A 26,778-nucleotide genomic window follows, 5' to 3' on the forward strand; every position below is an offset into this window, starting at 1 on the left:
TCTACTTTGTTAATTCTTTTTGGATTATAATTAAATCCCTTTGAATTTTCTGCTGTTGAATATTAAGAACATAAGAACAAAAGAAATAGGAGCAGGAGTAGGCCATCTAGCCCTTCGAGCCTGCCCCGCCATTCAATAAGATCAAGGCAGATCTGAAGTGGATCAGTTCCACTTTCCCGCTTTCTCCCCATAACCCTTAATTCCCTTGTCTGTCAAAAACCTATCTACCCGCGACTTAAGTATATTCAGCGAAGTAGCCTCCACCACTTCAATGGGCAGAGAATTAAACCTTCCTAAACGTTTCCTCATAAATTAAATTCACCCTTATGTCTGCCTGCTCCTCCCAAAATCTTGTCCAGTATGTTCAGGCCCAGATCAGAAACTCCAAAGAATTATGAAGTTAGCCTGGACCCTAACATTTCCTCTTGATTTTGGCATTAGGGAGAACAAAAGTGTTTTGCTTCAGGTATGATTCAAGTGATCCACCAGGGAGCTTTTTTTAAAACAAATGTTATTTAAGAACACAGTTAGAATATACCAAAAAGAATGAACTTATCATTTAAATATTAAAAATATGACAAGCTACAATTCTCCAATTTATGCAGAATCCCACAGACCTAAATCCCTTCTTCAGAACTAGTTAGTACCTAAAACCAATATGCTAAAGGATTTCCAGTCTTTAACAACTTTGAACAAAATACATACAGCGGTTCCCAGAGAAAGATATACCCTCAAATAGCAGACTTTCAGGGAAATAGACCTAGTCTCTGGCAGATTCCCGTCTCCGGACTTCAGAGTCTTGAAGCTACTTCTTCTTTCTACAGTTCCCAAAAAGCAACTGAGCTTGAATACTCTGTGTAAGCCGAGCTCCACCTCATCACAGTTTGCTCCCTGTCAATCATCCTAATCAAGCCTTACTCTGCAAAATGCCAGGGGAACATTAAGAACAGCATTAGTCAACTAAAACAAACATTTTAGCAATTAGGAGCAATTACGCTGTTGCAGTAACAACAGAGGATGCCAGTTATAGACACAGTGGTGCCAATTAGAACAGACTGTTAAAAAAAAATCCTGCACAAGAACATAACTCAAACATGTTTCATAAAGGCACAGTATCATTACAAGTATCCGACTGGCTGCTCCTTAATATTGTTATGGTTCAGGTCAGAAACTCCAAAGTGTTTTATGAAGCTCATCTGAATCATAATTTTTGCACCTTGAATTTGGCTAGGATAAGCATGATAAGTTTCATTTCAGGTACGATTCAATTGACCCACTAGGGAGCTTTCACCAAACAAAATTTATTTAAGAATATAGTTAACATGTACGAAATGAAAATTAACAACAACTTTTACCAATTACAAACAAAAGCAAAACAACCACAATAAGGTAACCCTCAACAAATATATCGAAAGTGTTCCAATCAAACAAAACCCTTGCCAGAGGCAAAATCCTTTAAACAGATTCAACACAGTAAAGACTAATGCTCACGTGAGACTGGAATTTGGTTGGAGGATTGAAAACTCTCAGTCTTCCCAATTCTAGCAGTCCTCTTGACACACCCAGAACAGTTGAAGTCAGAACAGCTTCCCAGAATCCCAGGTAGACTCTGGTCAAGCCACCAACAGCAGATTTTTGCTACTCCAGGAAGACTTTCAGCTAACCCGCAGAATTTCCAAAACCAGGGAGAGAGGGAGAGTGACTTCTTTTCAGCATGCTGTCCCTTCTAAAAACAAACTCAAATTGCAGCAAACAGAAAAAAAAACTCCTGAGGAAGAAAATAAAACTACCCAGAAGCCATGACCTTTTCCCCTAACAATGTAGGGCCGTAAAACTGATCCCAGGCTAAACATGATGATTTTCTATGATGATGACTTTTTCTATGATAAACATCCCCATTTAAGCCATTGAATAGCAATAAAAGGACTCCTCAGAGACAACTCAGCAACAATGACATCAGCTGAGGCTGTGAGCTGGGAGAATATGGACTTTTTTAAAAGACAACTCTTAACGATACAGTAACGTCACAATATCACAATCCCAAACAACCTGTGCTTGGTTCATGCCTATGCACACACTCTGGATGCTAAGTTTATGAGGGACTGGATTTATGATGACTGACACAATTGTTCTTACCTGCATATTGCACATTTTTGCCTCCATATCTGCTCCCTCACACTTACGGCCACCGAAAGCGGGTCTGGAAAAATTGAACGACTTCATGAATCTCATGGAGACTAGTCACTTATACATCAACAACCTGCATTTATATAGCACCTTTCATGTAGGAAAACATGCCAGACAGTTTTTTAGGAGCATAAAAATCAAAATCTGACATCCAACCAGAAAAATATTCAGATTAATTTAGATCTAGTGTTACAAAGGATGAGAGCAAGGTGAAGGGCCTAAGGTAGGAAATTCCAGAGCTGGTAATCGCTAAAGAATTTCAAAGGTGCAGATCGGTCAGGGTCAAGCTGAAAGTTGGAAATATCTCAAGCGACTGGATTCGTCCTATTCCTAGATTATCCACATCCTGTGGCATCCACTGACCTTGGATTGTTGCAGTGTCTCTGTCGTATGGTAACACCTCCCCCACAACTCCGCGAACAACTACTGAACAGACTCCATTTAGACCAGGCCCCATGAACGGCTCCAGTCACATCCATGTCCCCGAGAGACATGCAATTCCTTCTTAAACACCACTGGTGGGAAAAACAACATTGGCTGAAATAATTTACCATTTACACAATTAATGAGCAAAGGAATAGAAAGGCTTGCATTTCTATAGTGCCTCAGGACATACTGAAGCAGATCATAGTGGATAGAGAACCATGAATATGCAGTAACTGTGGCTACACAATTGTCCCTGTTACACACAGTAAATTGAAAAGCCAATTTGCACACAGCAATATCCCAAAATAGCGGTATGATAAGGATCTGATTGAGGGGCAAATATTGGTCAAGACACAAAGTTAAACACACCTGTCCTTCAAAATAATGCCACTGGATTCTTTACGGCCACCTGAAAAGACAGTGCGGCACTCCCTCAGCACTAACCCTCTGACAGTGCGGCACTCCCTCAGCACTGACCCTCTGACAGTGTGGCACTCCCTCAACACTGACCCTCTGACAGTGCGGCACTCCCTCAGCACTGACCCTCTGACAGTGCGGCACTCCCTCAGCACTGACCCTCTGACAGTGCGGCACTCCCTCAGCACTGACCCTCTGACACTGCGGCACTCCCTCAGCACTGACCCTCTGACACTGCGGCACTCCCTCAGCACTGACACTGCAGCACTCCCTCAGCACTGACCCTCTGACAGTGTGGCACTCCCTCAGCACTGACCCTCTGACAGTGAGGCACTCCCTCAGCACTGACCCTCTGACGGTGCAGCACTCCCTCAGTACTGACCCTCTGACAGTGCGGCACTCCCTCAGTACTGACCCTCTGACGGTGCAGCACTCCCTCAGTACTGACCCTCTGACAGTGCGGCACTCCCTCAGCACTGACCCTCTGACGGTGCAGCACTCCCTCAGCACTGACCCTCTGATAGTGCAGCACTCCCTCAGCACTGACCCTCTGATAGTGCGGCACTCCCTCAGCACTGACCCTCTGACAGTGCGGCACTCCCTCAGCACTGACCCTCTGACACTGCGGCACTCCCTCAGCACTGACACTGCAGCACTCCCTCAGCACTGACCCTCTGACAGTGTGGCACTCCCTCAGCACTGACCCTCCGACAGTGTGGCACTCCCTCAGCACTGACCCTCTGACAGTGCGGCACTCCCTCAGCACTGACCCTCTGACGGTGCAGCACTCCCTCAGTACTGACCCTCTGACAGTGCGGCACTCCCTCAGTACTGACCCTCTGACGGTGCAGCACTCCCTCAGTACTGACCCTCTGACAGTGCGGCACTCCCTCAGCACTGACCCTCTGACGGTGCAGCACTCCCTCAGCACTGACCCTCTGATAGTGCAGCACTCCCTCAGCACTGACCCTCTGATAGTGCGGCACTCCCTCAGCACTGACCCTCTGACAGTGCGGCACTCCCTCAGCACTGACCCTCTGACAGTGCGGCACTCCCTCAGCACTGACCCTCTGACAGTGTGGCACTCCCTCAGTACTGACCCTCTGACGGTGCAGCACTCCCTCAGCACTGACTCTCTGACGGTGCAGCACTCCCTCAGCACTGACTCTCTGATAGTGCGGCACTCCCTCAGCACTGACCCTCTGATAGTGCGGCACTCCCTCAGCACTGACCCTCTGACAGTGCGGCACTCCCTCAGTACTGACCCTCTGACAGTGTGCCGCTCCCTCAGCACTGACCCTCTGACAGTGCGGCACTCTGTCAGTACTGGCCCTCTGACGGTGCGGCATTCCCTCAGCGCTGACTCTCTGACAGTGCAGTGGTCCCTCAGTATTGACTCTCTGACAGTGCGGCACTCTGTCAGTACTGGCCCTCTGACAGTGCGGCATTGCCTCAGCACTGACCCTCTGACAGTGCGGCACTCCCTCAGCACTGACCCTCTGACAGTGCGGCACTCCCTCAGCACTGACCCTCTGACAGTGTGGCACTCCCTCAGCACTGACCCTCTGACAGTGCGGCACTCCCTCAGCACTGACCCTCTGACAGTGCGGCACTCCCTCAGCACTGACCCTCTGACAGTGTGGCACTCCCTCAGCACTGACCTTCTGACTGTAAAGCACTCCCGCAGGGGGTTCAAATCTCTAACTGTCTCAGGGGTAATGAAACTAGCCACAGACACCATTCACTGACTATTAGCATGATACTACGTTAGACTTTACAATGATTGTTTGGTTATTTGTACCTTGTTAGGGCCGCACTCTGTGCCATCCAGCAAGGGAATGAACAAACGGGTGCATGTGCTGCGGTCTGCTGGATCTGTGTGACATGACAGAACATTGCACACATCCTGTACAGAAACAAAACCTCCCACTGTTTAGTGACAGTGCAGGACATAACACAGGGGTACAAAGCAGAGACAATACAAACTGGGGTGGGTTTCTCACTTCAACCTGTGCACAAGGCGTTGGACTGATACAAGTGATCAGCATGTTTAGCAGCTATTACCAAGTGCAAATCTGGAAAGGACAGGCAGCTTTTGAGCCAGAGTCCGGCGTGGGGGTGAGACTGGGTTTTGGGTGGGGTCAGGGATGGGATTGCGATTGATTAAATGAGTGGGGTTGGAGGTGTAAAATAAATTCCCCTCATTTACTGTCCAATTCTTCCAGACTTAAGGCTGAGGACAGTGATTTTGCACAGTCACTTGTGAACTGGAATGCGCTGCCTGGTGGAAGCATAAAAAGGGAATTGAATAAATACTGGAAAAGGTTAAATCTGTAGGGCAATGAGGGAATAGGAGGGAGTGGGCATAATTGGATAGCTCTTTCAAAGAGCTAGCATAGGCACAGTGGGCCAAATGGCCTCCCTATGCACTGTACAGCTCTATAAACCAGGGTTGGAGCTGAAGTTCAGCGTGAGGCGTTGATCAGTTCCAGGTTCCACCTACAATGTCATGTTTGCTGAAAGTACAGATGGTGGCCTTGTCTCCGAAGGCAATCTTGCATTGATCATCCGCCCCATAGAACAGGCCGGGCTTCTGGCCGGAAAGATCAGACTCTGTCGCTGGCAGATCGTTCAAACACATCGCTTGGCTTGTGCTACCAGAATAAACATAAAAACAATTAAAATTAACCAGACCTCAGTGTAACTATTGACTGAAACAGAAAATGCTGGAAAACCTCAGCAGGTCTAACAGCCTCTGCGGAGGGAGAATAGAGGTAACGTTTCAAGTCTGGATGGCCCTCCGTCAGAGATGGAGGTCCAGTACTCGCATTCGCGTCCGTGTTGCGTCTTTCAAAGCTGCAGGCCCCAACATACTTCGTAATCAATGAAGTTCTTCTCAAGTGTAGCCCCAGTTGTAATGCAGGAAATGCAATGGCCAATCTGCACACAGCAAGATCCAAATAGAGATCTGATTGTTCACAGCAACGTTTTTTTGTAGGGATGTTGGTTGAAGGATGAATTATGGCAAAGAAATGGGGGAGGGAGAACACATTTGCAATGGCAGTATCCCAGTGAGAGTCAGTGTGTGTGGGACCCGTACCCCAGTGAGAGTCAGTGTGTGTGGGACCCGTACCCCAGTGAGAGTCAGTGTGTGTGGATCCCGTACCCCAGTGAGAGTCAGTGTGTGTGGAACCCGTACCCCAGTGAGGGTCAGTGTGTGTGGGACCCGTACCCCAGTGAGAGTCAGTGTGTGTGGGACCCGTACCCCAGTGAGAGTCAGTGTGTGTGGGACCCGTACCCCAGTGAGAGTCAGTGTGTGTGGAACCCGTACCCCAGTGATGGTCAATGTATTCACATGAAGGAAGTCTGGTTGAAACTTTGAGGAAATAGAAAGATAAAATGGTCGTCTGAGCAAAGGCAGCCCGAGTGGGTGATATAGTTGATGAGGATCTAATGATGCTCACTAATTCAACATGCCTGATTAACTTGTGGTGATACACATTATGCTGGTGAAAAGATGAAAACAGCATTACCTGAGGAACTTCACAAATTGCTCTCGGCTGCATTTGGACCAGGTCAGATCCACGCTGTTGTAGCCGCCCTCTGCTGCCATGATGTGTGTGTTGTCAACACAGTCGTTCCTTGTCCCATCATGGCTGATGCCAAAACTACCAAAAATATTGAAAGAAAATCTGCATTATCAGGAGAGGGATTGCAGATGGACATCATCTCAAATATAAAATAAGTGAGACAGGTAGAGAAATGGAAACACTCCGCAGGTGTGGTTGTGGCTGTGGGAAGTGGAAGAACCAGTTCATATTCCTGGTCTCTGGTCATGGATTTTCCAGGATATTGGAAAAGTCCCAAAGTGGTGGGGAAATTGCTGTTTGACCTGCTGATGGCATTGCTGCTTGTTCCACTGTATCGTGCACCATCTTGTTAAAAATATGGTGGGGTGTGGTTTCTATATCAGATTCGCCCATCTCACCGTGACCTCAGTCCTTCTTTAAGGCACCATATTTAAAGGATACCCCAGCACAGAGCTCTCACTCTGTAAGGGATCGAAAAGTGCTGGAAAGGGAGGAAGCCTGGCTTGTCTGCCCATGGCAATGACCTCAATCGCTGCATCCTGGGCTTCCAGGACCTCATCGCCCTCTTCTTCCCCATTATTTCCTCCTGATCAGAGGAAAACTGCAGCTCCTTCTTCTCCTCATCATCCGGGACCTCTCTCTCTATTGTGTCAGCAGACTGTGATCCACACAGCAAGCAATGATGTTGCGTGATACCCTTGGGGGGTGGGGGAGTGTATTGGAATACTCTGCTAGATCTTTGAAGGAACCAGAGCCTCGCTTTCAGCACCCAAATGGTCTCCACCAGGTTACAGCATATGCCATGTTGTACTTTCTCTCAGCTGCAGTTTCAGGCCGCTCACTGCATGGACATGAACTCATGGGGGCAGGGCAGGGGGCGGCGGGAGGTGGTTGGTGGAATGAGAGGACACTGAAGGGGATGGGGCTGCTGTGGGTGATTGGATGGGGGAGAAGAGGCAAAGTGGGACAGGGTGGGGATGGAATGCTGGCAACGATGGTGGGGTGTGGGGGGAGGGGAATTTATTCTTATTTGTGATTGGGGTGTCCTTTAAAAATGGCCCCCCAATCTCAATGGAGCCAATTCTTGGCTCTGAGTTACTGTCCTAGCTGAGTGATAAACACAAGCACAGCCACTCTTTGTAATGTTAATGTGTCAAGATCTGGAGAGAAAACAGACCAGTGTTTCTCACCAGAACTGACACTTTGCCAATTCTGGTAAGCTCATCCCCAATATCTTTTTTGCTTCTGATGTCTTTCTCCTCAGAATTTATCTCTTATGGACTCAGTCTTTCCCCACAGTGTCCATCTCTAACTTTCTCTCCACAGTGTTTTCTACTCATTCCTCCACAGTGTCTCTATCTCTCACCCACTCTCCCAGGCCTCTATCGCTCACTCACTCGTTCCTCCACAGTCCCTCTATCTCTCACTCTCTCCTCCAGGACCTCTATCTCTCACTCACTCTCTCTGAGTGCCTCTCTCTCTCTCTCAATCATTCACTCACTCCCCTGTGCCTCTATCTCTCACTCACTCTCTCCCAGTCCCTCTATCTCTCACCACACTCCCAGAGCCTCTACTACTCACTCGCTCTCTCCGAGTGCTCTCTGTCGGGGTCCTTGTGCATGAGTCGCAAAAACCCAGCTTGCAGGTGCAGCAGGTGGTCAGGAAGGCGAATGGGATGCTGGCCTTCATAGCGAGGGGGATTGAATATAAAAGTAGGGAGGTCTTGCTGCAGCTGTATAGGGCATTGGTGAGGCCGCAGCTGGAGTACTGTGTGCAGTTTTGGGTGCCGCACCTGCGCAAGGATATTTTGGCCCTGGAGGGAGTGCAGAGGAGGTTTACTAGGCTGATACCGGAGTTGAGGGGATTGAGCTATGAGGAGAGGCTGAATAAACTAGGCTTGTACTCGTTAGAGTTTAGAAGAATGAGGGGAGATCTCATTGAGACGTATAAGATGATGAATGGGATGGATAGGATAGAGGTGGAGAGACTCTTCCCGCTCAAAAAAGACAGTAGGACTAGGGGGCACAGCCTCAAGATAAAGGGGAGGCGGTTTAGAACGGAGTTGAGGAGGAACTTCTTCACTCAAAGGGTGGTGAATCTCTGGAATTCTCTGCCCGTTGAAGTGGTGGAGGCTGCCTCGCTAAATATTTTTAAGAAGCGGGTTGATGGGTTCTTGATAAGAGAGGGGATTAAGGGTTATGGGGAGAGGGCGGGAAAGTGGAACTGAGCCACAACAGATCAGCCATGATCTTATTGAATGGCGGGGCAGGCTCGAAGGGCAAGATGGCCTACTCCTGCTCCTATTTCTTATGTTCTTATGTTCTTACTCACTCACTCTCCTGTGCCTCTCTCTCTCTCCCACACTCCCCAGAGTGCCTCTACCTCTCAATCTCTGCTCCACAGTGTTCCTTTCTCCCTCCCACTGTCTCCCTGTAGCCTCCAGACTTAGAATCTCTTCAGTTTCATTTGCTTCCAAAATCCTTCCATTCCTATTTAGCCTCACCCTCTCCCTCTCTCTTTCAAAAGAGCACATTTTATGTCAGAGAATCCATGACGCTTAAATCTCCTTGAGGTCTCCTTGAATGGAATAAATCATTTTACTTTGTTGTTATTGATGTGCTGAAGCTGTCCCCTGCACCCACCTGTGCCCGATCTCATGAGCCATGGTGATGCCGAGATGGAAGCCTGTGTCTTCAGTTATCACACAGCTCCAGGATCGGCTGCACAATCCACCCAGCTGTGTCACTCCACGGACCATCTTGTTCCCTTTGTCAGATTCCAGGTCAAATCTCAGAAAGACAGGAAATGGAGAGAATATGAATTTGTGCCTGTGTCAAAGTAACCAACCCAACCCCAAACTCAACCACAACCCCAAACCCAACTACAACATCAATCCGAACGCAAATACAGCAACAGCCCAACTTCAACTCAACTCCAACTCTGTTCTAACCCAGACGCAGCTCCGCCCATTATTACATCATCCATTTTATCTACAATTCCAATTTTCCTGTACTTCCAAACCCAAAAGTTTTTGCTCAAACCTATCCCTAACCCAATCCCTAGTGTAGTGTTTAATGCTTCAATGGTTGTCACAGATATGGTAAGAGCTATCCCAGTCCAGCTGGGATCTTTCATATGTCAGTCCCCCGATTCACTTATTGAAACTGTCTGATTAGGTCAGTACTTTGGCCAATGGCACAATCCCTGAAGATGGCAGCAGGTGAATACCTGCATGGATGGTCCATTTGCTCACCCTCATTTTGAAGCTGTCACCATCAAGTTAATCGACACCAGTAGGCAAATAAAGTAAAATCAGCACTGATAAGATGACAGAACCCAGTACCTGAAGGTCACACTCCCAGAGTGCACTGTTAGGCAGTACTCAGAATACTAACAGAGTGACTTGTTCAGTACCTGGTAACATAGAGGACCAGGTCAGCATGGAGTGGGTCTGAATCGTTCGTTGGGTTAATTGTTCGGCTCCATCTGCACAAGTCAATGAGTGATGAGGTGAGATTTCTGGTGATCGCCAGTCCCTGCTGTGAAAGGAAGACACTGTTGACTAGAAGTTGGCATTTTCTGATCGATGATCCCACTCATACCTCGAGTCTCTCTATGCCACTGGCTAATTGATCAATATCACAATAATAACCATTCTCTGAAGAAAACACAGAGACTGTGGGCAGACAGAGATTTCATGGTAAGGTTCCTAATTTCCCCTGAGTTCCACATTCCCTGTTCTCTACACTTTCCTTCTTCCTTGCATCCTCACTCTGTAGAAATTGTGATCTATCACGCTGGGCCCTATTTTAATTTTGATTCTAAGTGCTGGGTGGACTGGGAGTGTTTAGACTGGTTCTCTGGTACCTTCATATGCAGTCTGCCTGAAAAAGTATTTGCAATTCCAAATCACACTACAGAAGCCTGTGGGTGGGGCTTAATGCACCCAAAATCCTGTAGCTCTGATTGGCACCTCCTACTGCGCATACGCAAAATAAAAATAATAGAATGTGACCTCCAGTATTGTCAGGTTGTAGGTCTCACAGTTTGGGCTGCTCAGAATTCAAGCAGTTTAATTCCAAAATGAATGGTGGAGTAATTTACTAACATTCTAAGATGCCTTTGGAGAGGCAGCGCTAAGCTGAGTATGGAAGCTGCTTGAGAGGGATTTTAATTCAAATCTGGGCATTGCTGGTTTGTGGTGTGCTGGTCAGCTCTGTATCAAACATCACCTGATTGATGCAGGAGCCTGGTGGTCTCTGCTGTGTTTGCTGCAAAGACAGCGGCTGAGAAGGGGCAGAATTCGCTGGATTCCACTTTCTCAGGGGCTTGTCCTTGGCCGGCTGAGCTTTTCATTTCTACTCACCTCTTCCAAACAATCAGCCACCAAAGGTCACTGCCTTCAGCAACACCCTCCTAGTTCTCAGTGTCAATACCCACCATCTTCATATCTAACTTGTCAGTGCCAAAGAACAAAGAGAACAGAGAACAATTCAGCATAGGAACAGGCCCTTCAGCCCACCAAGTCTATACTAACACAGATGCCTCTCTAATCTAATATTTTCTTGCCCATACACATCCCTCTATTCGCTAGCTATTCATGTATCTATCCAGATGCCTCTTGAACGTTGTTATAGAATCTGCTTCCACCACCTCCTCCGACAGTGCGTTCCAAGCATTCCTTGTAGCAGATGAATGAGTATCCAGTAAGTCAGGATCCAGTGGCCAGTTCACAATTCAGAAGGTATTTGGGTATACAGTCATCATCCATCTGATGAACATGGCCAAACCAGCACAGATGTCATTGGTTTAGCAATGAGTGACTAAGAATTAGCCAGTTCCAGGACCTCGGACTTGGTAGCCTTGTCCTGCTGCGAGATGCTGTGAATCCATTTGAATGAAGGAGGGAACTATTCAACCTTTTTCTCCTACCTAACATACGTAGTCCAGATCACAGCAATGTAGAGGGGCGCACTGAGGAGGCAGACTTGGCAGACTCACAATTCAATGTTCTCAGTCAGGTTGTTGTTGTTTGGACATAACAGTTGTAAATTTTATGATGCACATGTTGATTTCAGCATTTAGTGTTCACATTGTTCAATGCTGATTATGGTGGTACGGCAATATCCTGAATTATGACATTTGTCTTGCTGATGTTGATGGTCAAACTAACCTCTGACCATTTGCCACTGACAATGTTCCTCAGAATGCATTATGCATGTGGCGTCATCAGCCCACAACATCTCTCTGATAAGGATTAGTTTGGAAGGATGTGCTGGCCTTGGAAAGGGTCCAGAGGAGGTTCACAAGAATGAAGAGCTTGTTGTATAAGGAACGGTTGAGGACTCTGAGTCTGTGCTCACTGGAGTTTAGAAGGATGAGGGGGGATCTTATTGAAACTTACAGGATACTGCGAGGCCCTGGATAGAGTGGATGTGGACAAGATGTTTCCACTAGTAGGAGAAACTAGAATCAGAGGGCATAATCTCAGGCTATGGGATGATTCTTTAAAACAGAGATGAGGAGGAATTGCTTCAGCCAGAGACTGTGGAACTCTTTGCCGCAGAAGGCTGTGGAGGCCAGGTCATTGAGTGTCTTTAAGACAGAGATAGATAGGTTCTTGATTAATAAGGGGATCAGGGGTTATGGGGAAAAGGCAGGCGAATGGGGATGAGAAAAATAATCAGCCATGACTGAATGGCGGAGCAGACTCAATGGACCGAATGGCCTAATTCTACTCCTATGTCTTATGGTCTTATGGATCTCAGGCGAGTTCTCGTATGTAAACAACAGTGGCAAAGAGATGAATGTGTCAAAGAGTGCCGACAGCCGAGTGCAACCCTGTTTGATCTCAAAGTATTCGGATGTTGCCAATCTTCTGTCTTGGAAAGAGGAGATCACCTCGGCAGCTTTGACCAATCACTCACCAGTGGCTGCCTTTGTCCTAAACTCCGGAATTCCCTTCCAAAACCTCACTGACTCTTTCTATTGCTTTAACATGCTCCTTAAAAATGTAACCAAGGCTTTTGGGCACTTGTTCTAATCTCTCCCCATGTGTCTAGATATAAAGTTTGATAATTGCTCCTGTGAAGTGCCATGGGACATTGTTACTATACAGAGTGTTAAAGCTGCCATCTAAAAGCAAGTTGTTGTTGGTTGAATTGATCGGCAGTTCCTTGGAACAAGACTCATACCTCGGGCTGTGTCAGGATAACCATCTTTGTTAGGTGGACCCGTAGCTGGGAGCCCAGGGAGGCATCTCGCAGTAGCTCAGCGGCCTGTGGGAAACATAAGGACATGAGTGACCATTCAGGAGTAAAATCTATCTGTAGTCAGGGAAGGTGGAGACATCTTGGGTTTTGAAATGTAAACAGTGTGATTGACATCTCAGGCTTTCCATAGTCATGTGCCCATGCCATATATCTGCCTCTGGAGGCAGTCAACTTCACATCAGTTCAATAAAAGCCTCCCACAGGAACACACTAATTACAACTTCTGTTCTTACACTTGCAGCATGGTGTCAGAGAGAGGCAAAAATAGATTTTTGAAATCTGCAAAAGGAAAACAGAAGACATTGAGATCCTAGGAACACAGAAAGATTCAAAATCTCCAAACAGCTGCTGAAAAGAACAAAGGAAAACAGGCAAGGCTGCAAGAAACAAAATAAAAGCACACACAGGCTGCAAGTGAAATTACTGGCTGCAAAAAGAAAGTCAAGTGAAAAGCACACACAGGCTGCAAGTGAAATTAGTAGCTGCAGAGAACCAGGAAATAGAGGCAAAGGCTGTAAGTGAATTACTGAATGAGTAAAAAAGACTGCAGTAAATTTTCCAATCCCATCTCCTGTTGAAAAATGATGCATGGCAAAACTGGAGTTTTTCCAACGACAACGGCAAAACTACGAGATTGCAACAGACTTAATTAAGAAGCCTGAAAATGATAAGCACGGCTACACTTTTAACATTGCTAAGAGATTGTGGAGGGAACTGCTACAAAGTGTATACCACCCCAAATCTAACAGATGAGCAAAGAAGAAAGATGACAGAGATCTTGAAAGCCTTGAACGCACATTTTAAAACTCAAATGAATGTTAGGTATGAACAATATGTACTCAATACTACGGTTCAGAGTAAAAACAAGGCCATTGAACGGCTATCAGAGTCATGTGAATTTGCACAGCTAAAGGATGATCTGAATGAAGATAGATTGGTTGTAGGAGTGAGAGCAAGTCCACCAAAAGATAAGAAACTGATGCTAAAGAAGGTAACAGATATGTGCTGAAATGCAGAAGTTGTGAAATGTCAGCTAGAGCATATGGGAGAGCACAGCAAGAGATAGATTTTGCTGAGGGACAGTGCAGGTCAAAAGAGCTGGGCAATTGCAAAGGACAGGAGTGCATGGGCATGGGAAAAGAATGGCTGTTGAATGTGAGGAATGTTTAACTACAACAAGCTGAATCATTTTGCACCATCTATTAAGAGGCCCAAAGTCACTCACAATGTTCAGGTTGGTGAGGATGTAACGTTCTGTGTCTTGTTTGTGGAAGTTGTACACATCGTGCATCACCACAACCAGCAGCTCCAGATGTTTTGTGTCCCTTACTGAGCGTCGCATTACCAGCGAGGACTTCGGTCGATCTGCAATGTTGAAACAGGGCAGGATATTCACTGACTGTCTGCTGTAAGTAGCTGGGTAATTAGATTAACACACAACTGGCTAAGCAAACAGCAAATTGAATTTAACACAACACAAGAACAGGAAGAAGCCACTTGATCCTCGAGTCTGTTCAATATTTCAATAAGAACAGGGCTGATTCACTGACATCCTCTCAACAAAAATCCATTAATTTCATTCTTGAGCCACAGTCTTTGGGGCAGAAAGTTCCAGAATTCCACTATCCTTTGTGTAAAGAAATATTTCCTAATTTCCCACTTAAATGGTCTGGTCTGAATTTTAAGATTATGCTGAGTTGTTCTGAGGGGTCGGTTTCTCCATATTTAATCTGTTAATTGCTTTTGCATTTTAATTTCTTTTGGTTCAATCATTGCTTAATTTTGATGACAATTGCGTATTTGTAGACATTGAACAGGGTTAAGCTCAGATCTGATTCCTTCCATAGTCATCAGCCTCTGAATGACCATTTGGCTGTAGCCCTGAGGCTCTCTGACTCTGTACCCCAAAACGGTGATAGAACCTTGGGGAGGAAGGAAGGTAATTCAACTCTATTTATTCCCAGATCCCACCCTGGCAAATATCTTTGCTCAAGGAAATGAAAAAATGCATTTATAGTGCACCTTTTGCAATCTCAGCAAAATCGACAGCCAATGTGAAGTAGAGTCATGGTATTAATGCAGGGAATGTGGCAGCCAGTTTGCACACAGCAAGATTCCACAAACAGCAATGTGGTAATGAGGTAATGTTTTAATGATATTGATTGAGGGATGAATATTGACCAGAATGCAGGGAGATCTCTCCTGCTATTCTTCCAAACAATGCCTTGGGATCTTTTACATTGTGCTGAGACAGAAGCATGGTTTCTGACGAAAGAAAGCACCTCTGACAGTGCAGGGCTCCCTCAGTACTGTACTGGCAATGTCAGGCTAGACTATTTGCTCAAGTCTACTGAATGGGATTCGTATCCACAAGCTTCTGATACAGTGGTGAAAAAGTGATCCATTGAGTGAGACTGACTCCTTTATTATAATTAGGACTTTCCCCTCCTGCCAGCAGTGGGTATCAACATGTGTGGGACGGGAAAGTCAGGAGAGCAGCCAAAAGGTGAAGCCTGCTGCAGGAAGGAAAGGAAAATCACAGCCTGTGTATTTATCAATAATCTAATGTTTTAATGTCTTACCATGATTAGCGGCACTCTGAGCTTCATCATACAGTGGATAATGGAGTGCAACAAGACGTGTAATATCCTCTCCACCTCCATCTGGTTTCAGATTCTTTGGGTGAATGTAAATCTTCTTGTCCTTTGTGAATATCAGTGCATGCTACAGGGTGGGGAGGAGTGAAATCAGAGTATTAGCTCCAAAAAATAAATTACAAGTATTAGTGTCTTTCATTTAAAACTAGTTCTTGGCTTCTGCACACATATCCCATCTTTCCAAATAATACTGTTCATTGAGGAATAATTATTAATGTGTGGAACACCCTACTCTTCTTCAATAAAGTACCAGGGGATATTTAACATCCACCTGATTGGGGAGACAGAGACTTGGTTTAATGTTTCATCTGAAAACAATCTAATCTGGATTCCAACAGTGTAAATCTCCCTTGCTACTGACCCTCTGACAGTGCGACACTCCCTGAGTACTGACCCTCTGACAGTGCGACACTCCCTCAGTACTGACCCTCTGACAGTGCGACACTCCCTGAGTACTGACCCTCTGACAGTGCGACACTCCCTCAGTACTGACCCTCTGACAGTGCGGCACTCCCTCAGTGTTGACCCTCTGACAGTGCGGCACTCCCTCAGTACTGACCCTCTGACAGTGCGGCACTCCCTGAGTACTGACCCTCTGACAGTGTGACACTCCCTCAGCACTGACCCTCTGACAGTGCGGCACTCCCTCAGCACTGACTCTCTGACAGTGCGGCACTCCCTCAGTACTGACCCTCTGACAGTGCGGCACTCCCTCAGTACTGACCCTCTGACAGTGTGGCACCCCCTCAGCACTGACCCTCTGACAGTGCGGCACTCCCTCAGTACTGACCCTCTGACAGTGCGGCACTCCCTCAGTACTGACCCTCTGACAGTGTGGCACTCCCTCAGTACTGACCCTCTGACAGTGCGGCACTCCCTCAGCACTGACCCTCTGACAGTGCGGCACTCACTCAGTACTGACCCTCTGACAGTGCGGCACTCCCTCAGTACTGACCCTCTGACAGTGCAGCACTCCCTCAGCACTGACCCTCTGACAGTGCGGCACTCCCTCAGTACTGACCCTCTGACAGTGCGGCACTCCCTCAGTACTGACCCTCTGACAGTGCGGCACTCCCTCAGCACTGACCCTCTGGCAGTGCGACACTCCCTCAGCACTGACCTTCTGGCAGTGCGGCACTCCCTCAGCACTGACCCTCTTGCAGTGCGGCACTCCCACAGTACTGACCCTCTGACAGTGCAGCACTCCCTCAGCACTGACCCCCTGACTGTGCGGCACTCCCTCAGCACTGACCTTCTGACAGTGCGGCACTCCCTCAGTACTGACCCTCCGACAGTGCGGCACTCCCTCAGTACTGACCCTCTGACAGTGCGGCACTCCCTCAGCACTGACCCTCTGACAGTGCGGCACTCCCTCAGCACTGACCCTCTGACAGTGCGGCTCTCCCTCAGTACTGACCCTCTGACAGTGCGGCACTCCCTCAGCACTGACCCTCTGACAGTGCGGCACTCCCTCAGTACTGACCCTCTGACAGTGCAGCACTCCCTCAGCACTGACCCTCTGACAGTGCGGCACTCCCTCAGTACTGACCCTCTGACAGTGCAGCACTCCCTCAGCACTGACCCTCTGACAGTGCAGCACTCCCTCAGCACTGACCCTCTGACAGTGCGGCACTCCCTCAGCACTGACCCTCTGACAGTGCGGCACTCCCTCAGTACTGACCCTCTGACAGTGCAGCACTCCCTCAGCACTGACCCTCTGACAGTGCAGCACTCCCTCAGCACTGACCCTCTGACAGTGCGGCACTCCCTCAGCACTGACCCTCTGACAGTGCGGCACTCCCTCAGTACTGACCCTCTGACAGTGCAGCACTCCCTCAGCACTGACCCTCTGACAGTGCGGCACTCCCTATGCACTGCACCAGAAATATCAACTGGATTATGTACTCAAGTTTTTGAATGGAAATTGAATCCATGCTGTCCTGATTCAGAGGTGAAAATGCTGCCCCATTAATCCACAGCTGACAGTCCAGGATTGTCTGGCTCGGCTTAAGAGTGCTGTATTGTTCGCTGCCAAGTCGTTGGAGTTTTTTGCATTGTTTGGGGATCAGTGTTTGGGTTGATAGCTGGTTGCTGCATTAATACTCTGTTGGTCCGGCTCTGAATGAAATACCCCAGATTCTGAGTGAATGACCAAGTCTCACTGGTGTTTGAAGTATCAGTGAGTGGATTAGTTTATCCCGATCATGATAACAACATTTAGACACACAAACTGACAGAGTTTGAGTTTAAATCCAGTTTTGGTGCTCACCAGTTGACTGTGGCAGTAGCTGATGAATGCACGAATTCCTGGGGGCCAGACTAACTCCCCATTGTGCACACAGTCCTCGGGTAATCGTCTGATAAGACTGAATGAGGAGTTAAAGACTTGATGGACAAAGGACAAGTCGGAAGCCAATCTGTGCTCGGCAGAGAATCGCAGCTGATACACCTCTCCCAAGGTCTCCAGGGTACACAGCTCCTCCTCACAGAAGTGCCTCTGGATCAGACCCCGACATTGACACTGGATGCTTGCTGGTGCTGATTCTGCAATTTAAAAATTACAAACCAAACACTGACATGTGATTGTACTGTGCAGCAAGTCATATAGTCATATGACACATCAAACATCCCATATTCTACACTCAAACCTAAAAAAATACACAATAGAGCAAGGTATTAATTCCTCAACCCCTTCCCATTCGGTCCCACTGGACACAATCCAATGGATCAAGCCCCTTCCCATTCACTCCCACTGGACACAATCCCAATGGATCAAACCCTTCCCATTCACTCCCCTTGTACACAATCCAATGGATCAAACCCTTCCCATTCACTCCTATTGTACACAATCCAATGGATCAAACCCTTCCCATTCACTCCCATTGGACACAATCCCAATAGATCAAACCCCTTCCCATTCACTCCCATTGTACACAATTCCAACAGATCAAATCCTAATTATCTAGTTATTAACCGAATGAACAAAGGAAATTTGCCCCCATTCAAATTCTTTCACAGTGATGAACATCTCGATTTAACCTTCTTTGTGTAATGAGCCAGTCTCCAGAATCTTTGCTCAGTTCAAGTCCCTCAGCCCTGTTGTCACCTTGCCAGGTGATGCTCAATGGTCAAACTCTAGCATAACGTATCGTCACTGCAGGTTCAATCACAGCACGTTGTACAGAAAGCTAAAGTTGGCAAAATCATTAAATGTAAAATAAGATGCAAGATGACATTTTCAAGTTCTTTATAGCCGATGAAGAGCTTTTTGAAGTTTAGTCACTGTGTAACATAACAACAAATATCCAAGACACCACCGTCACCATCCCGAGTACGTACTTTCACTGGAAGGACAGATTCAGCAGATGTGCGGCACAGTGGTATACAGTGGGAGGGAGTTTCCCTGGGAGTTCTCAGCATTGACTCTGGGCCCAATGAGGTCTTTTGGCATCAGGTCAAACATGGGCAAGGAAATCAACCACTGAATACCATCTACCACCGATGACCCATGTTGAACACCACTTGAAGGAAGCACTGAGGTTGAAGGGCACAGAATGGGCTCTGGATGGTGGACTTCAATGTCTATCACTGATTGTCGCTGGGTAGCTCCACTGCTGGCCAAGTTGGTCAAATCCTGACAATGTATCTGCTTGACTGGGCCTACAGCAGGTGGTGAGTGAAACAGTAACAGTGAAGGTACTGCCAGACCTTCTCCTCACTAATCTACCTGTTGCAGATCCATCTGTTCATGACTGTATCGGTAAGAATGACCACCATACAAGCCTGTGGAGGTAAGTCTCATCTTCACTATGAGTATATCATCCATTGTGCAAAGTACTGCTGTGCTAAATGGGATAGACTCAGAACAGTTCCAGCAGCTTAAAACCAGGCATCCATGAGGTGCTGTCGGACATCAGCAGAAGAATTATATTCACTCTGTTAGCACATGGCCCAGCAAATCTCCCATTCTACCAATACCACCAACCCTGTTCAACGAAGGGTGCAGGAGAGCATGCCAGGAGCAACACCAGGCATACCCCAAAATGAGCTGTTAACCTGGTGAAACTACAAGACAGGACTACTTGCATGCCAAACACAGGAAGCAGCATGCAATAGACAATCCCAGCAGTCCCACAGCCAATGGATTAAATCAAAGGTTAGCAGTCCTGCCACACCCAGTCAATTGCAACAAGAAAGCTCCTGGAGGTGTTTACATCAACGCAAGACAAGGACCTTGCCAATCCACCTGCTGCTCAACACCCATTATGCTGTATGGTGAAGATCACCAGACCAAGGGACAGCAGAGGTTCTGTGGCAGCAAGAATGGAACCAATACATCACCATTAAAAACCAGATCTTACAGCCCACCCACCCAGCACCAACCTGCCATGCCAACATTGGGCACTCCTTAACCATTTCCGCACTGGCCAAGGTCTTTATGTAAAGAGTCTGCACAAGTGGGGCCGTGGAGGGGTGTGGGACTGCAGCTGTGATGCCCCCCAGGTCAATGACTCACATCACTGAAAACTTTCCCCCGACAGAGTTCAGTGGAAGGCACAGAGAGCTCCGTTTAGCCACTGCAGAAACTGTTGCCTGGCTTGGTGATTACTGCACTCATTAAAAACAAATGCAGTCGTAAATAGTGATGAACAATTAAACAATAAACAGGAGGGGGAGGCTCTACAAATATCCCCATCCTCAATGATAGGGGAGCCCAGCACATCAGAGCAAATGATAAGGCTGAAGCACTTGCAACAATCTTGAGTCAGAAGTGTTGAATGGATAATCCACCTCGGCTGCCTCCGGAGATCTCCAGCATCACAAAGTCCAACCTTCAGCAAATTTAAAGTAAAAAAGTAAAGAAAATAAACTTTTATTTTTGAAAGCCGGGCTTCAGCAAATTTGATTTACAGCGAGTGATATCAAAAACAGCTAAAATCACTGGATACTGAAAAGACAACAGGACCCTGAAAACATCAGGCATTAGTAGTGAAGACTAGCCAAGCTGTTCCAGTATAGCTACAACACTGGCATCTATCCAGTGATGTGGGAAATTTGTCCTGCTTTTTGCACGACAAATCCAACCCAGCCAATTACCGCCCAATCAGTCTACTCTTGATCATCAGTAAAGTGATGGAAGGGGTTATCGACAGTGCGATCCAGCAGCACCTGCTCAGCAATAACCTGCTCAATGACACAGAATTTGGGTTTTGTCAGGATCACTCAGTTCCTGACCTCATTGCAGCCTTGATCCAGACACGGGCAGCATTTTACCAAGTGTGAAACCAAGGAGCACTAAAAAAATGGGTATCAGGGCAAACTCTCCACGGATTGGAGTCATACTCGGCACAAAGGACGATGGTTGTGGTGATTGGAAGTCAATCATCTCAGCTCCAGGACATCAGTGCAGGAGATCCTCAGGGTAGTGTCCTAGGCCTAGCCATCTTAAGCTGCTTCATCAATGAGTTTCCTTCCATCAAAAGGTCAGAAGTGGGGATGTTCGCTGATAAGTGTTGGTAAATGTTTTTGGGTGGGAGTTCAGGTGTTTCTCATGTGTCAGTGCAGGCTCAATGGGCTGAAGGGCCTCTTCTGCACTGTAGATTCTATGATTCCATCATTGAACATTGCTCCCACAAGCAGCTTTGTGATAATGATCAGAACATCTGCTTCAATAAGGTTGAGGAGGGATAAACATTGACCAAAGGCTCAAGAACTCCCCTGATCTTCTTCAAAACAAAGTTGTACGATTTTTATACTCCCAGAAAAGAGGGCAGATTACATCTTGGTTAAATGACTCATCTAAAAGACGGTGGCTCTGACAGTGCAGCACTCCTTCAGCAGTGACCCTTCCACAAAGCAGCACTCCTTCAGCACTGACCCTCTGACAGTGAGGCACTCCCTCAGCACCGACCCTCTGACAGTGCGGCACTCCCTCAGCACTGACCCTCTGACAGTGCGGCACTCCCTCAGCACTGACCCTCTGACAGTGCGGCACTCCAAGAGTACTGACCCTCTGACAGTGCGGCACTCCTTCAGCACTGTCAGAGGGTCAATGGCTAATGTTACGCCACTGTTTAAAAAAGGTAGCAGGCAAAATGCAGGGAATTATAGGCCGGTTGGTTTAACGTCTATTGTTGGAAAAATGCTTGAATCCATCATCAAAGAAGAAATAGCGAGGCACCTAGAGAAGAATTGTTTGATCGAGCAGACGCAGCACGGATTCATTAAGGGGAAGTCGTGTTTGAGGAATTTATTGGAATTCTATGAGGATGTGACTAGTGCGGTAGACAGAGGGGAACCGGTGAATGTAGTGTTCTCACTTTTAAAAGGCGTTTGATAAAGTGCCGCACAAAAGGTTGCTTCAGAAGGTTAGGGGGCATGGAGTTGGGGGTAAGGTGTTAGTGTGGATTGAGGACTGGTTGTCTAATAGGAGGCAGAGAGTTGGTATCAATGGGTGCTATTCTGATTGGCGGTCGGTAACTAGCAGAGTGCTGCAGGGATCGGTGCTGGGGCCTCAGCTATTTACCATTTATGTAGATGATCTGGAGGAGGGGGCTGAGTGTAGGGTGACGAAATTTGCAGATGACACGAAGATAAGTGGAAAAGCAAATTGTGCGGAGGGCATGGAAAGTCTGCAGAGGGATCTAGATAGGCTGAGTGAGTGGGCGAGGACCTGGCAGATGGAGCACAATGTTAGCAAGTGTGAGGTTATCCACTTTGGCAGAAATAATAGTAGGAGGGATTACTATTTAAAGGGTGAAAAGCTGCAGCATGCTACGGTGCAGAGGGACCTGGGGGTCCTTGTGCATGAGTCGCAAAAACCCAGTCTGCAGGTGCAGCAAGTGATCAAGAAGGCGAATGAGATGCTGGCCTTTATAGCGAGGGGGATAGAATATAAAAGCAGGGAGGTCTTGCTGCAACTGAACAGGACATTGGTGAGGCCGCAGCTGGAGTACTGTGTGCAGTTTTGGTCGCCGCACTTGCGCAAGGATATTTTGGCCTTGGAGGGACTGCCGCACTGTCAGAGGGTCAGTGCTAACATAAGAACATAAGAAGTAGGAGCAGGAGTAGGCCATCTAGCCCTTCGAGCCTGCCCCGCCATTCAATAAGATCATGGCTGATCTGAAGTGGCTCAGTTCCACTTCCCGCTTTCTCCCCATAACCCTTAATTCCCTTGTCTGCCAAAAACCTATCTACCTGTGTCTTAAATATATTTAGCGAGGTAGCCTCCACCACTTCAATGGGCAGAGAATTCCAGAGATTCACCACCCTTTGAGTGAAGAAGTTCCTCCTCAACTCTGTTCTAAACTGCCCCCCACTTATCAGAGGAGGTTCACTAGGCTGATACCGGAGATGAGGGGGTTTGACTATGAAGAGAGACTAAATAGACTGGGTCTGTACTCGTTGGAGTTTAGAAGGATGAGGGGGGATCTTATAGAGACATATAAGATAATGAAGGGGATGGATAAGGTAGAGGTGGAGAGGCTCTTCCCGCTCAGAAAGGACAGCAGGACTAGAGGGCACAGCCTCAAGATAAGTGGGGGACAGTTTAGAACGGAGTTGAGGAGGAACTTCTTCACTCAAAGGGTGGTGAATCTCTGGAATTCTCTGCCCATTGAAGTGGTGGAGGCTACCTCGCTAAGTATATTTAAGGCACGGGTAGATAGGTTTTTGGCAGACAAGGGGATTAAGGGTTATGGGGAGAAAGCGGGAAAGTGGAACTGAGCCACTTCAGATCAGCCATGATCTTATTGAATGGCGGGGCAGGCTCGAAGGGCTAGATGGCCTACTCCTGCTCCTATTTCTTATGTTCTTATGTTAGCACTGACCCTCTGACAGTGTGGCAGTCCCTCAGTACTGACCCTCTGACAGTGTGGCACTTCCTCAGCACTGACTCTCTGACAGTGCGGCACTCCCTCAGCACTGACCCTCTGACAGTGCGGCACTCCCTCAGCACTGACCCTCTGACAGTGGGGCACTCCCTCAGCACTGACCCTCTGACAGTGCGGCACTCCCTCAGCACTGACCCTCTGACAGTGCGGCGCTCCCTCAGCACTGACTCTCTGACAGTGCGGCACTCCCTCAGCACTGACCCTCTGACAGTGCGGCACTCCCTCAGCACTGACCCTCTGACAGTGCGGCACTCCCTCAGCACTGACCCTCTGACCGTGCGGCACTCCCTCAGCACTGACCCTCTGACAGTGCGGCACTCCCTCAGCACTGACCCTCTGACAGTGCGGCACTCCCTCAGCACTGACCCTCTGACAGTGCGGCACTCCCTCAGCACTGACCCTCTGACAGTGCGGCACTCCCTCAGCACTGACCCTCTGACAGTGCGGCACTCCCTCAGCACTGACCCTCTGACAGTGCGGCACTCCCTCAGCACTGACCCTCTGACAGTGCGGCACTCCTTCAGTCCTGCAATAAGAGTATCAGCCTCGATCATGACAAGTCCCTGGAATCGGACTTGGAGATTCAACCTCTGGGTTGAGAACTGGCTTGGGAGGAGGAGACAGCGGGTAGTAGTGGAAGGCTCCTTTTCCAATTGGAGGTCTGTCACCAGTGGTGTGCCGCAGGGCTCGGTACTAGGACCTCTTCTATTTGTAGTATATATTAATGACTTGGAAGAGGGGGTAGGTGGTGTGATCAGCAAATTTGCTGATGACACTAAGATGGTTGGATTGGCGGGTACTGAGGAGCAGTGCCTGGCAATGCAACAGGACATAGACAGGCTGGTAGATTGGGCAGATAGATGGCAAATGGAATTTAATCCGGAGAAATGCGAGGTGATGCACTTTGGCCGGAATAATGTGGAGGGGAGTTATACGATAAAAGGTAGAACTATCCGGAGTATAGATACGCAGAGAGACCTGGGGGTGCAAGTGCACAAGTCCCTGAAGGTGTCGGTGCAGGTGCAGAATGTGATGAGGAAAGCGTATGGTATGTTAGCCTTCATAGGAAGGGGTATAGAATATAAGAGTAGGAGTCTGATGTTGCAGTTGTATAGAACGTTGGTTAGGCCTCACTTGGAGTACTGCGTCCAGTTCTGGTCGCCGTACTACCGGAAGGATGTGGAGATCCTGGAGAGAGTGCAGAGGAGATTTACCAGGATGCTGCCTGGTATGGAAGGGCTGTCTTACGAGGAAAGATTGAACGAACTTGGGCTGTTTTCCCTTGAGAGACGTCGGCTGAGGGGGGATCTAATAGAGGTTTATAAGATTATGAAGGGGATAGATAGAGTAAATGGTGGTAAGCTTTTTCCGCTATTAGAAATGGATAGAACGAGGGGTCACGGGCTTAGGGTGAGGGGGGCTAGGTGTAAGACAAATATTAGAGGGCAGTTTTTCACGCAAAGGGTAGTGGGGGTGTGGAATGCACTGCCGAGTAAGGTGGTGGAAGCAGGCACGCTAGGGTTGTTTAAGAGTCACTTAGACAGCCACATGAGCGGTCTACATATAGGGGGATATAGCAGGCCTTACTAAACATTGTAGGCTTGGGATTCCGTTTTTGCCTCAGGGATGTTACAGTCTTTGCCTGTTTAATAATGAATTTTTTGTCTCCACAGGCATTTAAGTCCACCTTGTTGACCAGCAAGGGGCATGCATGCGGCAGGTTGTAGTGGGCTGCTCTTGGATGTTGTTTCGGGAGTTGCCTATTGCTTCATGTCGTTAGTGTGCTTAAACTGGACCATCTCGAGGGCAACATGACAGCTCAGAGACTATCTCTGTTGCTGTGCGGACACATGGATTTGGGCCTGTGTCTGTGGGAGTTTGCACGTTCTCCCCGTGGTTGCGTGGGTTTCCTCCGGGTGCTCCGGTTTCCTCCCACATCCCAAAGATGCGCTTTTAGGCTGATTGATGGGGTAACAAATTGTCCCGATATTGGACCTCCCTGATCCTCGCACATTAGGCGTAGACTAAAATCATGAATAGGTCACTGAGACAATGGGACGGCGGCGCGGGCTCGTTGGGCCGAAGGGCCTGTTTCCCGTGCTGTGTTGTTCTTTGTTCTTTGTTCTCTGCACACAGAGGTGAGGAAGAGGATCCCAATGAGCCACAGCTCACACCTTGGTCCCGCTTTCATTACAGGTTAATGCTGAGCACATTGGATCTTGCCAAATGATCGAAGGCTTCACATTTTTCGGTGTCCAGGTCACCAACAACCTATTCTAGTCCTCCCATGCCAATGTTATCGTTAAGAAAGCCTACCAACGCCTCTACTTTCTCAGAGGACTAAGGAAATTTGGTATGACTCTCACCAACGTTTACAGAAGCACCATAGGAAGCATTCTTTCTGGTTGTATCACAGCTTGGTCTAGCTCCTGCTCTGTCCAAGACTGCAAGAACATAAGAACATAAGAAATAGGAGCAGGAGTAGGCCATCTAGCCCTTCGAGCCTGCCCCGCCATTCAATAAGATCATGGCTGATCTGTCATGGCTCAGTTCCACATTCCCGCCCTCTCCCCATAACCCTTAATCCCCTCGCTTATCAAAAACCCATCAAGCCGCATCTTAAAAATATTTAGCGAGGTAGCCTCCACCATTTCAACGGGTAGAGAATTCCAGAGATTCACCACCCTTTGAGTGAAGAAGTTCCTCCTCAACTCCGTTCTAAACCGCCCCCCCTTTATCTTGAGGCTGTGCCCCCTAGTCCTACTGTCCTTTCTGAGCAGGAAGAGTCTCTCCACCTCTATCCTATCCATCCCATTCATCATCTTATATGTCTCAATGAGATCTCCCCTCATTCTTCTAAACTCTAACGAGTACAAGCCTAGTTTATTCAGCCTCTCCTCATAACTCAACCCCCTCAACTCCGGCATCAGCCTAGTAAACCTCCTCTGCACTCCCTCCAGGGCCAAAATATCCTTGTGTAAGTGCGGTGACCAAAACTGCACGCAGTACTCCAGCTGCGGCCTCACCAATGCCCTATACAGCTGCAGCAAGACCTCCCTACTTTTATATTCAATCCCCCTCGCTATGAAGGCCAGCATCCCATTCGCCTTCCTGACCACCTGCTGCACCTGCAGGCTGGGTTTTTGCGACTCATGCACAAGGACCCCGAGGTCCCTCTGCACCGTCGCCTGCTGTAGTTTTTCGCCACGTAAGTAATAGTCCTTCCTACCATTATTCCTACCAAAGTGGACCACCTCGCACTTGCCAACATTAAATTCCATTTGCCAGTTCCTGGCCCATTCGCCCAGCCTATCTAGATCCTTCTGCAGACTCTCCA

General features: G+C 47.8%; 2 protein-coding genes across 2 annotated transcripts in view; one reads left to right on the top strand and one right to left on the bottom strand.

The window, feature by feature from the left end:
• The window catches only part of rexo4 (RNA exonuclease 4), a 142,303-nt gene that overhangs the window by 82,785 nt on the left and 32,740 nt on the right, over positions 1 to 26,778 (top strand). The window lies entirely within an intron of this gene.
• The window catches only part of adamts13 (ADAM metallopeptidase with thrombospondin type 1 motif, 13), an 80,071-nt gene that overhangs the window by 38,331 nt on the left and 14,962 nt on the right, over positions 1 to 26,778 (bottom strand). The window contains exons 6-16 of the mRNA XM_080211770.1: positions 17,819 to 18,093; positions 15,475 to 15,616; positions 14,118 to 14,257; positions 12,815 to 12,898; positions 10,035 to 10,159; positions 9,263 to 9,409; positions 6,564 to 6,698; positions 5,534 to 5,684; positions 4,832 to 4,936; positions 2,551 to 2,702; positions 2,137 to 2,200 (exon numbers count right to left, since the gene is read on the bottom strand). Coding sequence (XP_080067896.1) covers positions 2,137 to 2,200; positions 2,551 to 2,702; positions 4,832 to 4,936; positions 5,534 to 5,684; positions 6,564 to 6,698; positions 9,263 to 9,409; positions 10,035 to 10,159; positions 12,815 to 12,898; positions 14,118 to 14,257; positions 15,475 to 15,616; positions 17,819 to 18,093 — 1,520 coding nt within the window. The remainder of the gene's footprint in view (positions 1 to 2,136; positions 2,201 to 2,550; positions 2,703 to 4,831; positions 4,937 to 5,533; positions 5,685 to 6,563; positions 6,699 to 9,262; positions 9,410 to 10,034; positions 10,160 to 12,814; positions 12,899 to 14,117; positions 14,258 to 15,474; positions 15,617 to 17,818; positions 18,094 to 26,778) is intronic.

The sequence above is a fragment of the Carcharhinus amblyrhynchos genome, chromosome 25, assembly GCF_965287045.1.
Source record: "Carcharhinus amblyrhynchos chromosome 25, sCarAmb.v2.hapA, whole genome shotgun sequence".
In the NCBI taxonomy this organism is placed as follows: Eukaryota; Metazoa; Chordata; class Chondrichthyes; order Carcharhiniformes; family Carcharhinidae; genus Carcharhinus; species Carcharhinus amblyrhynchos.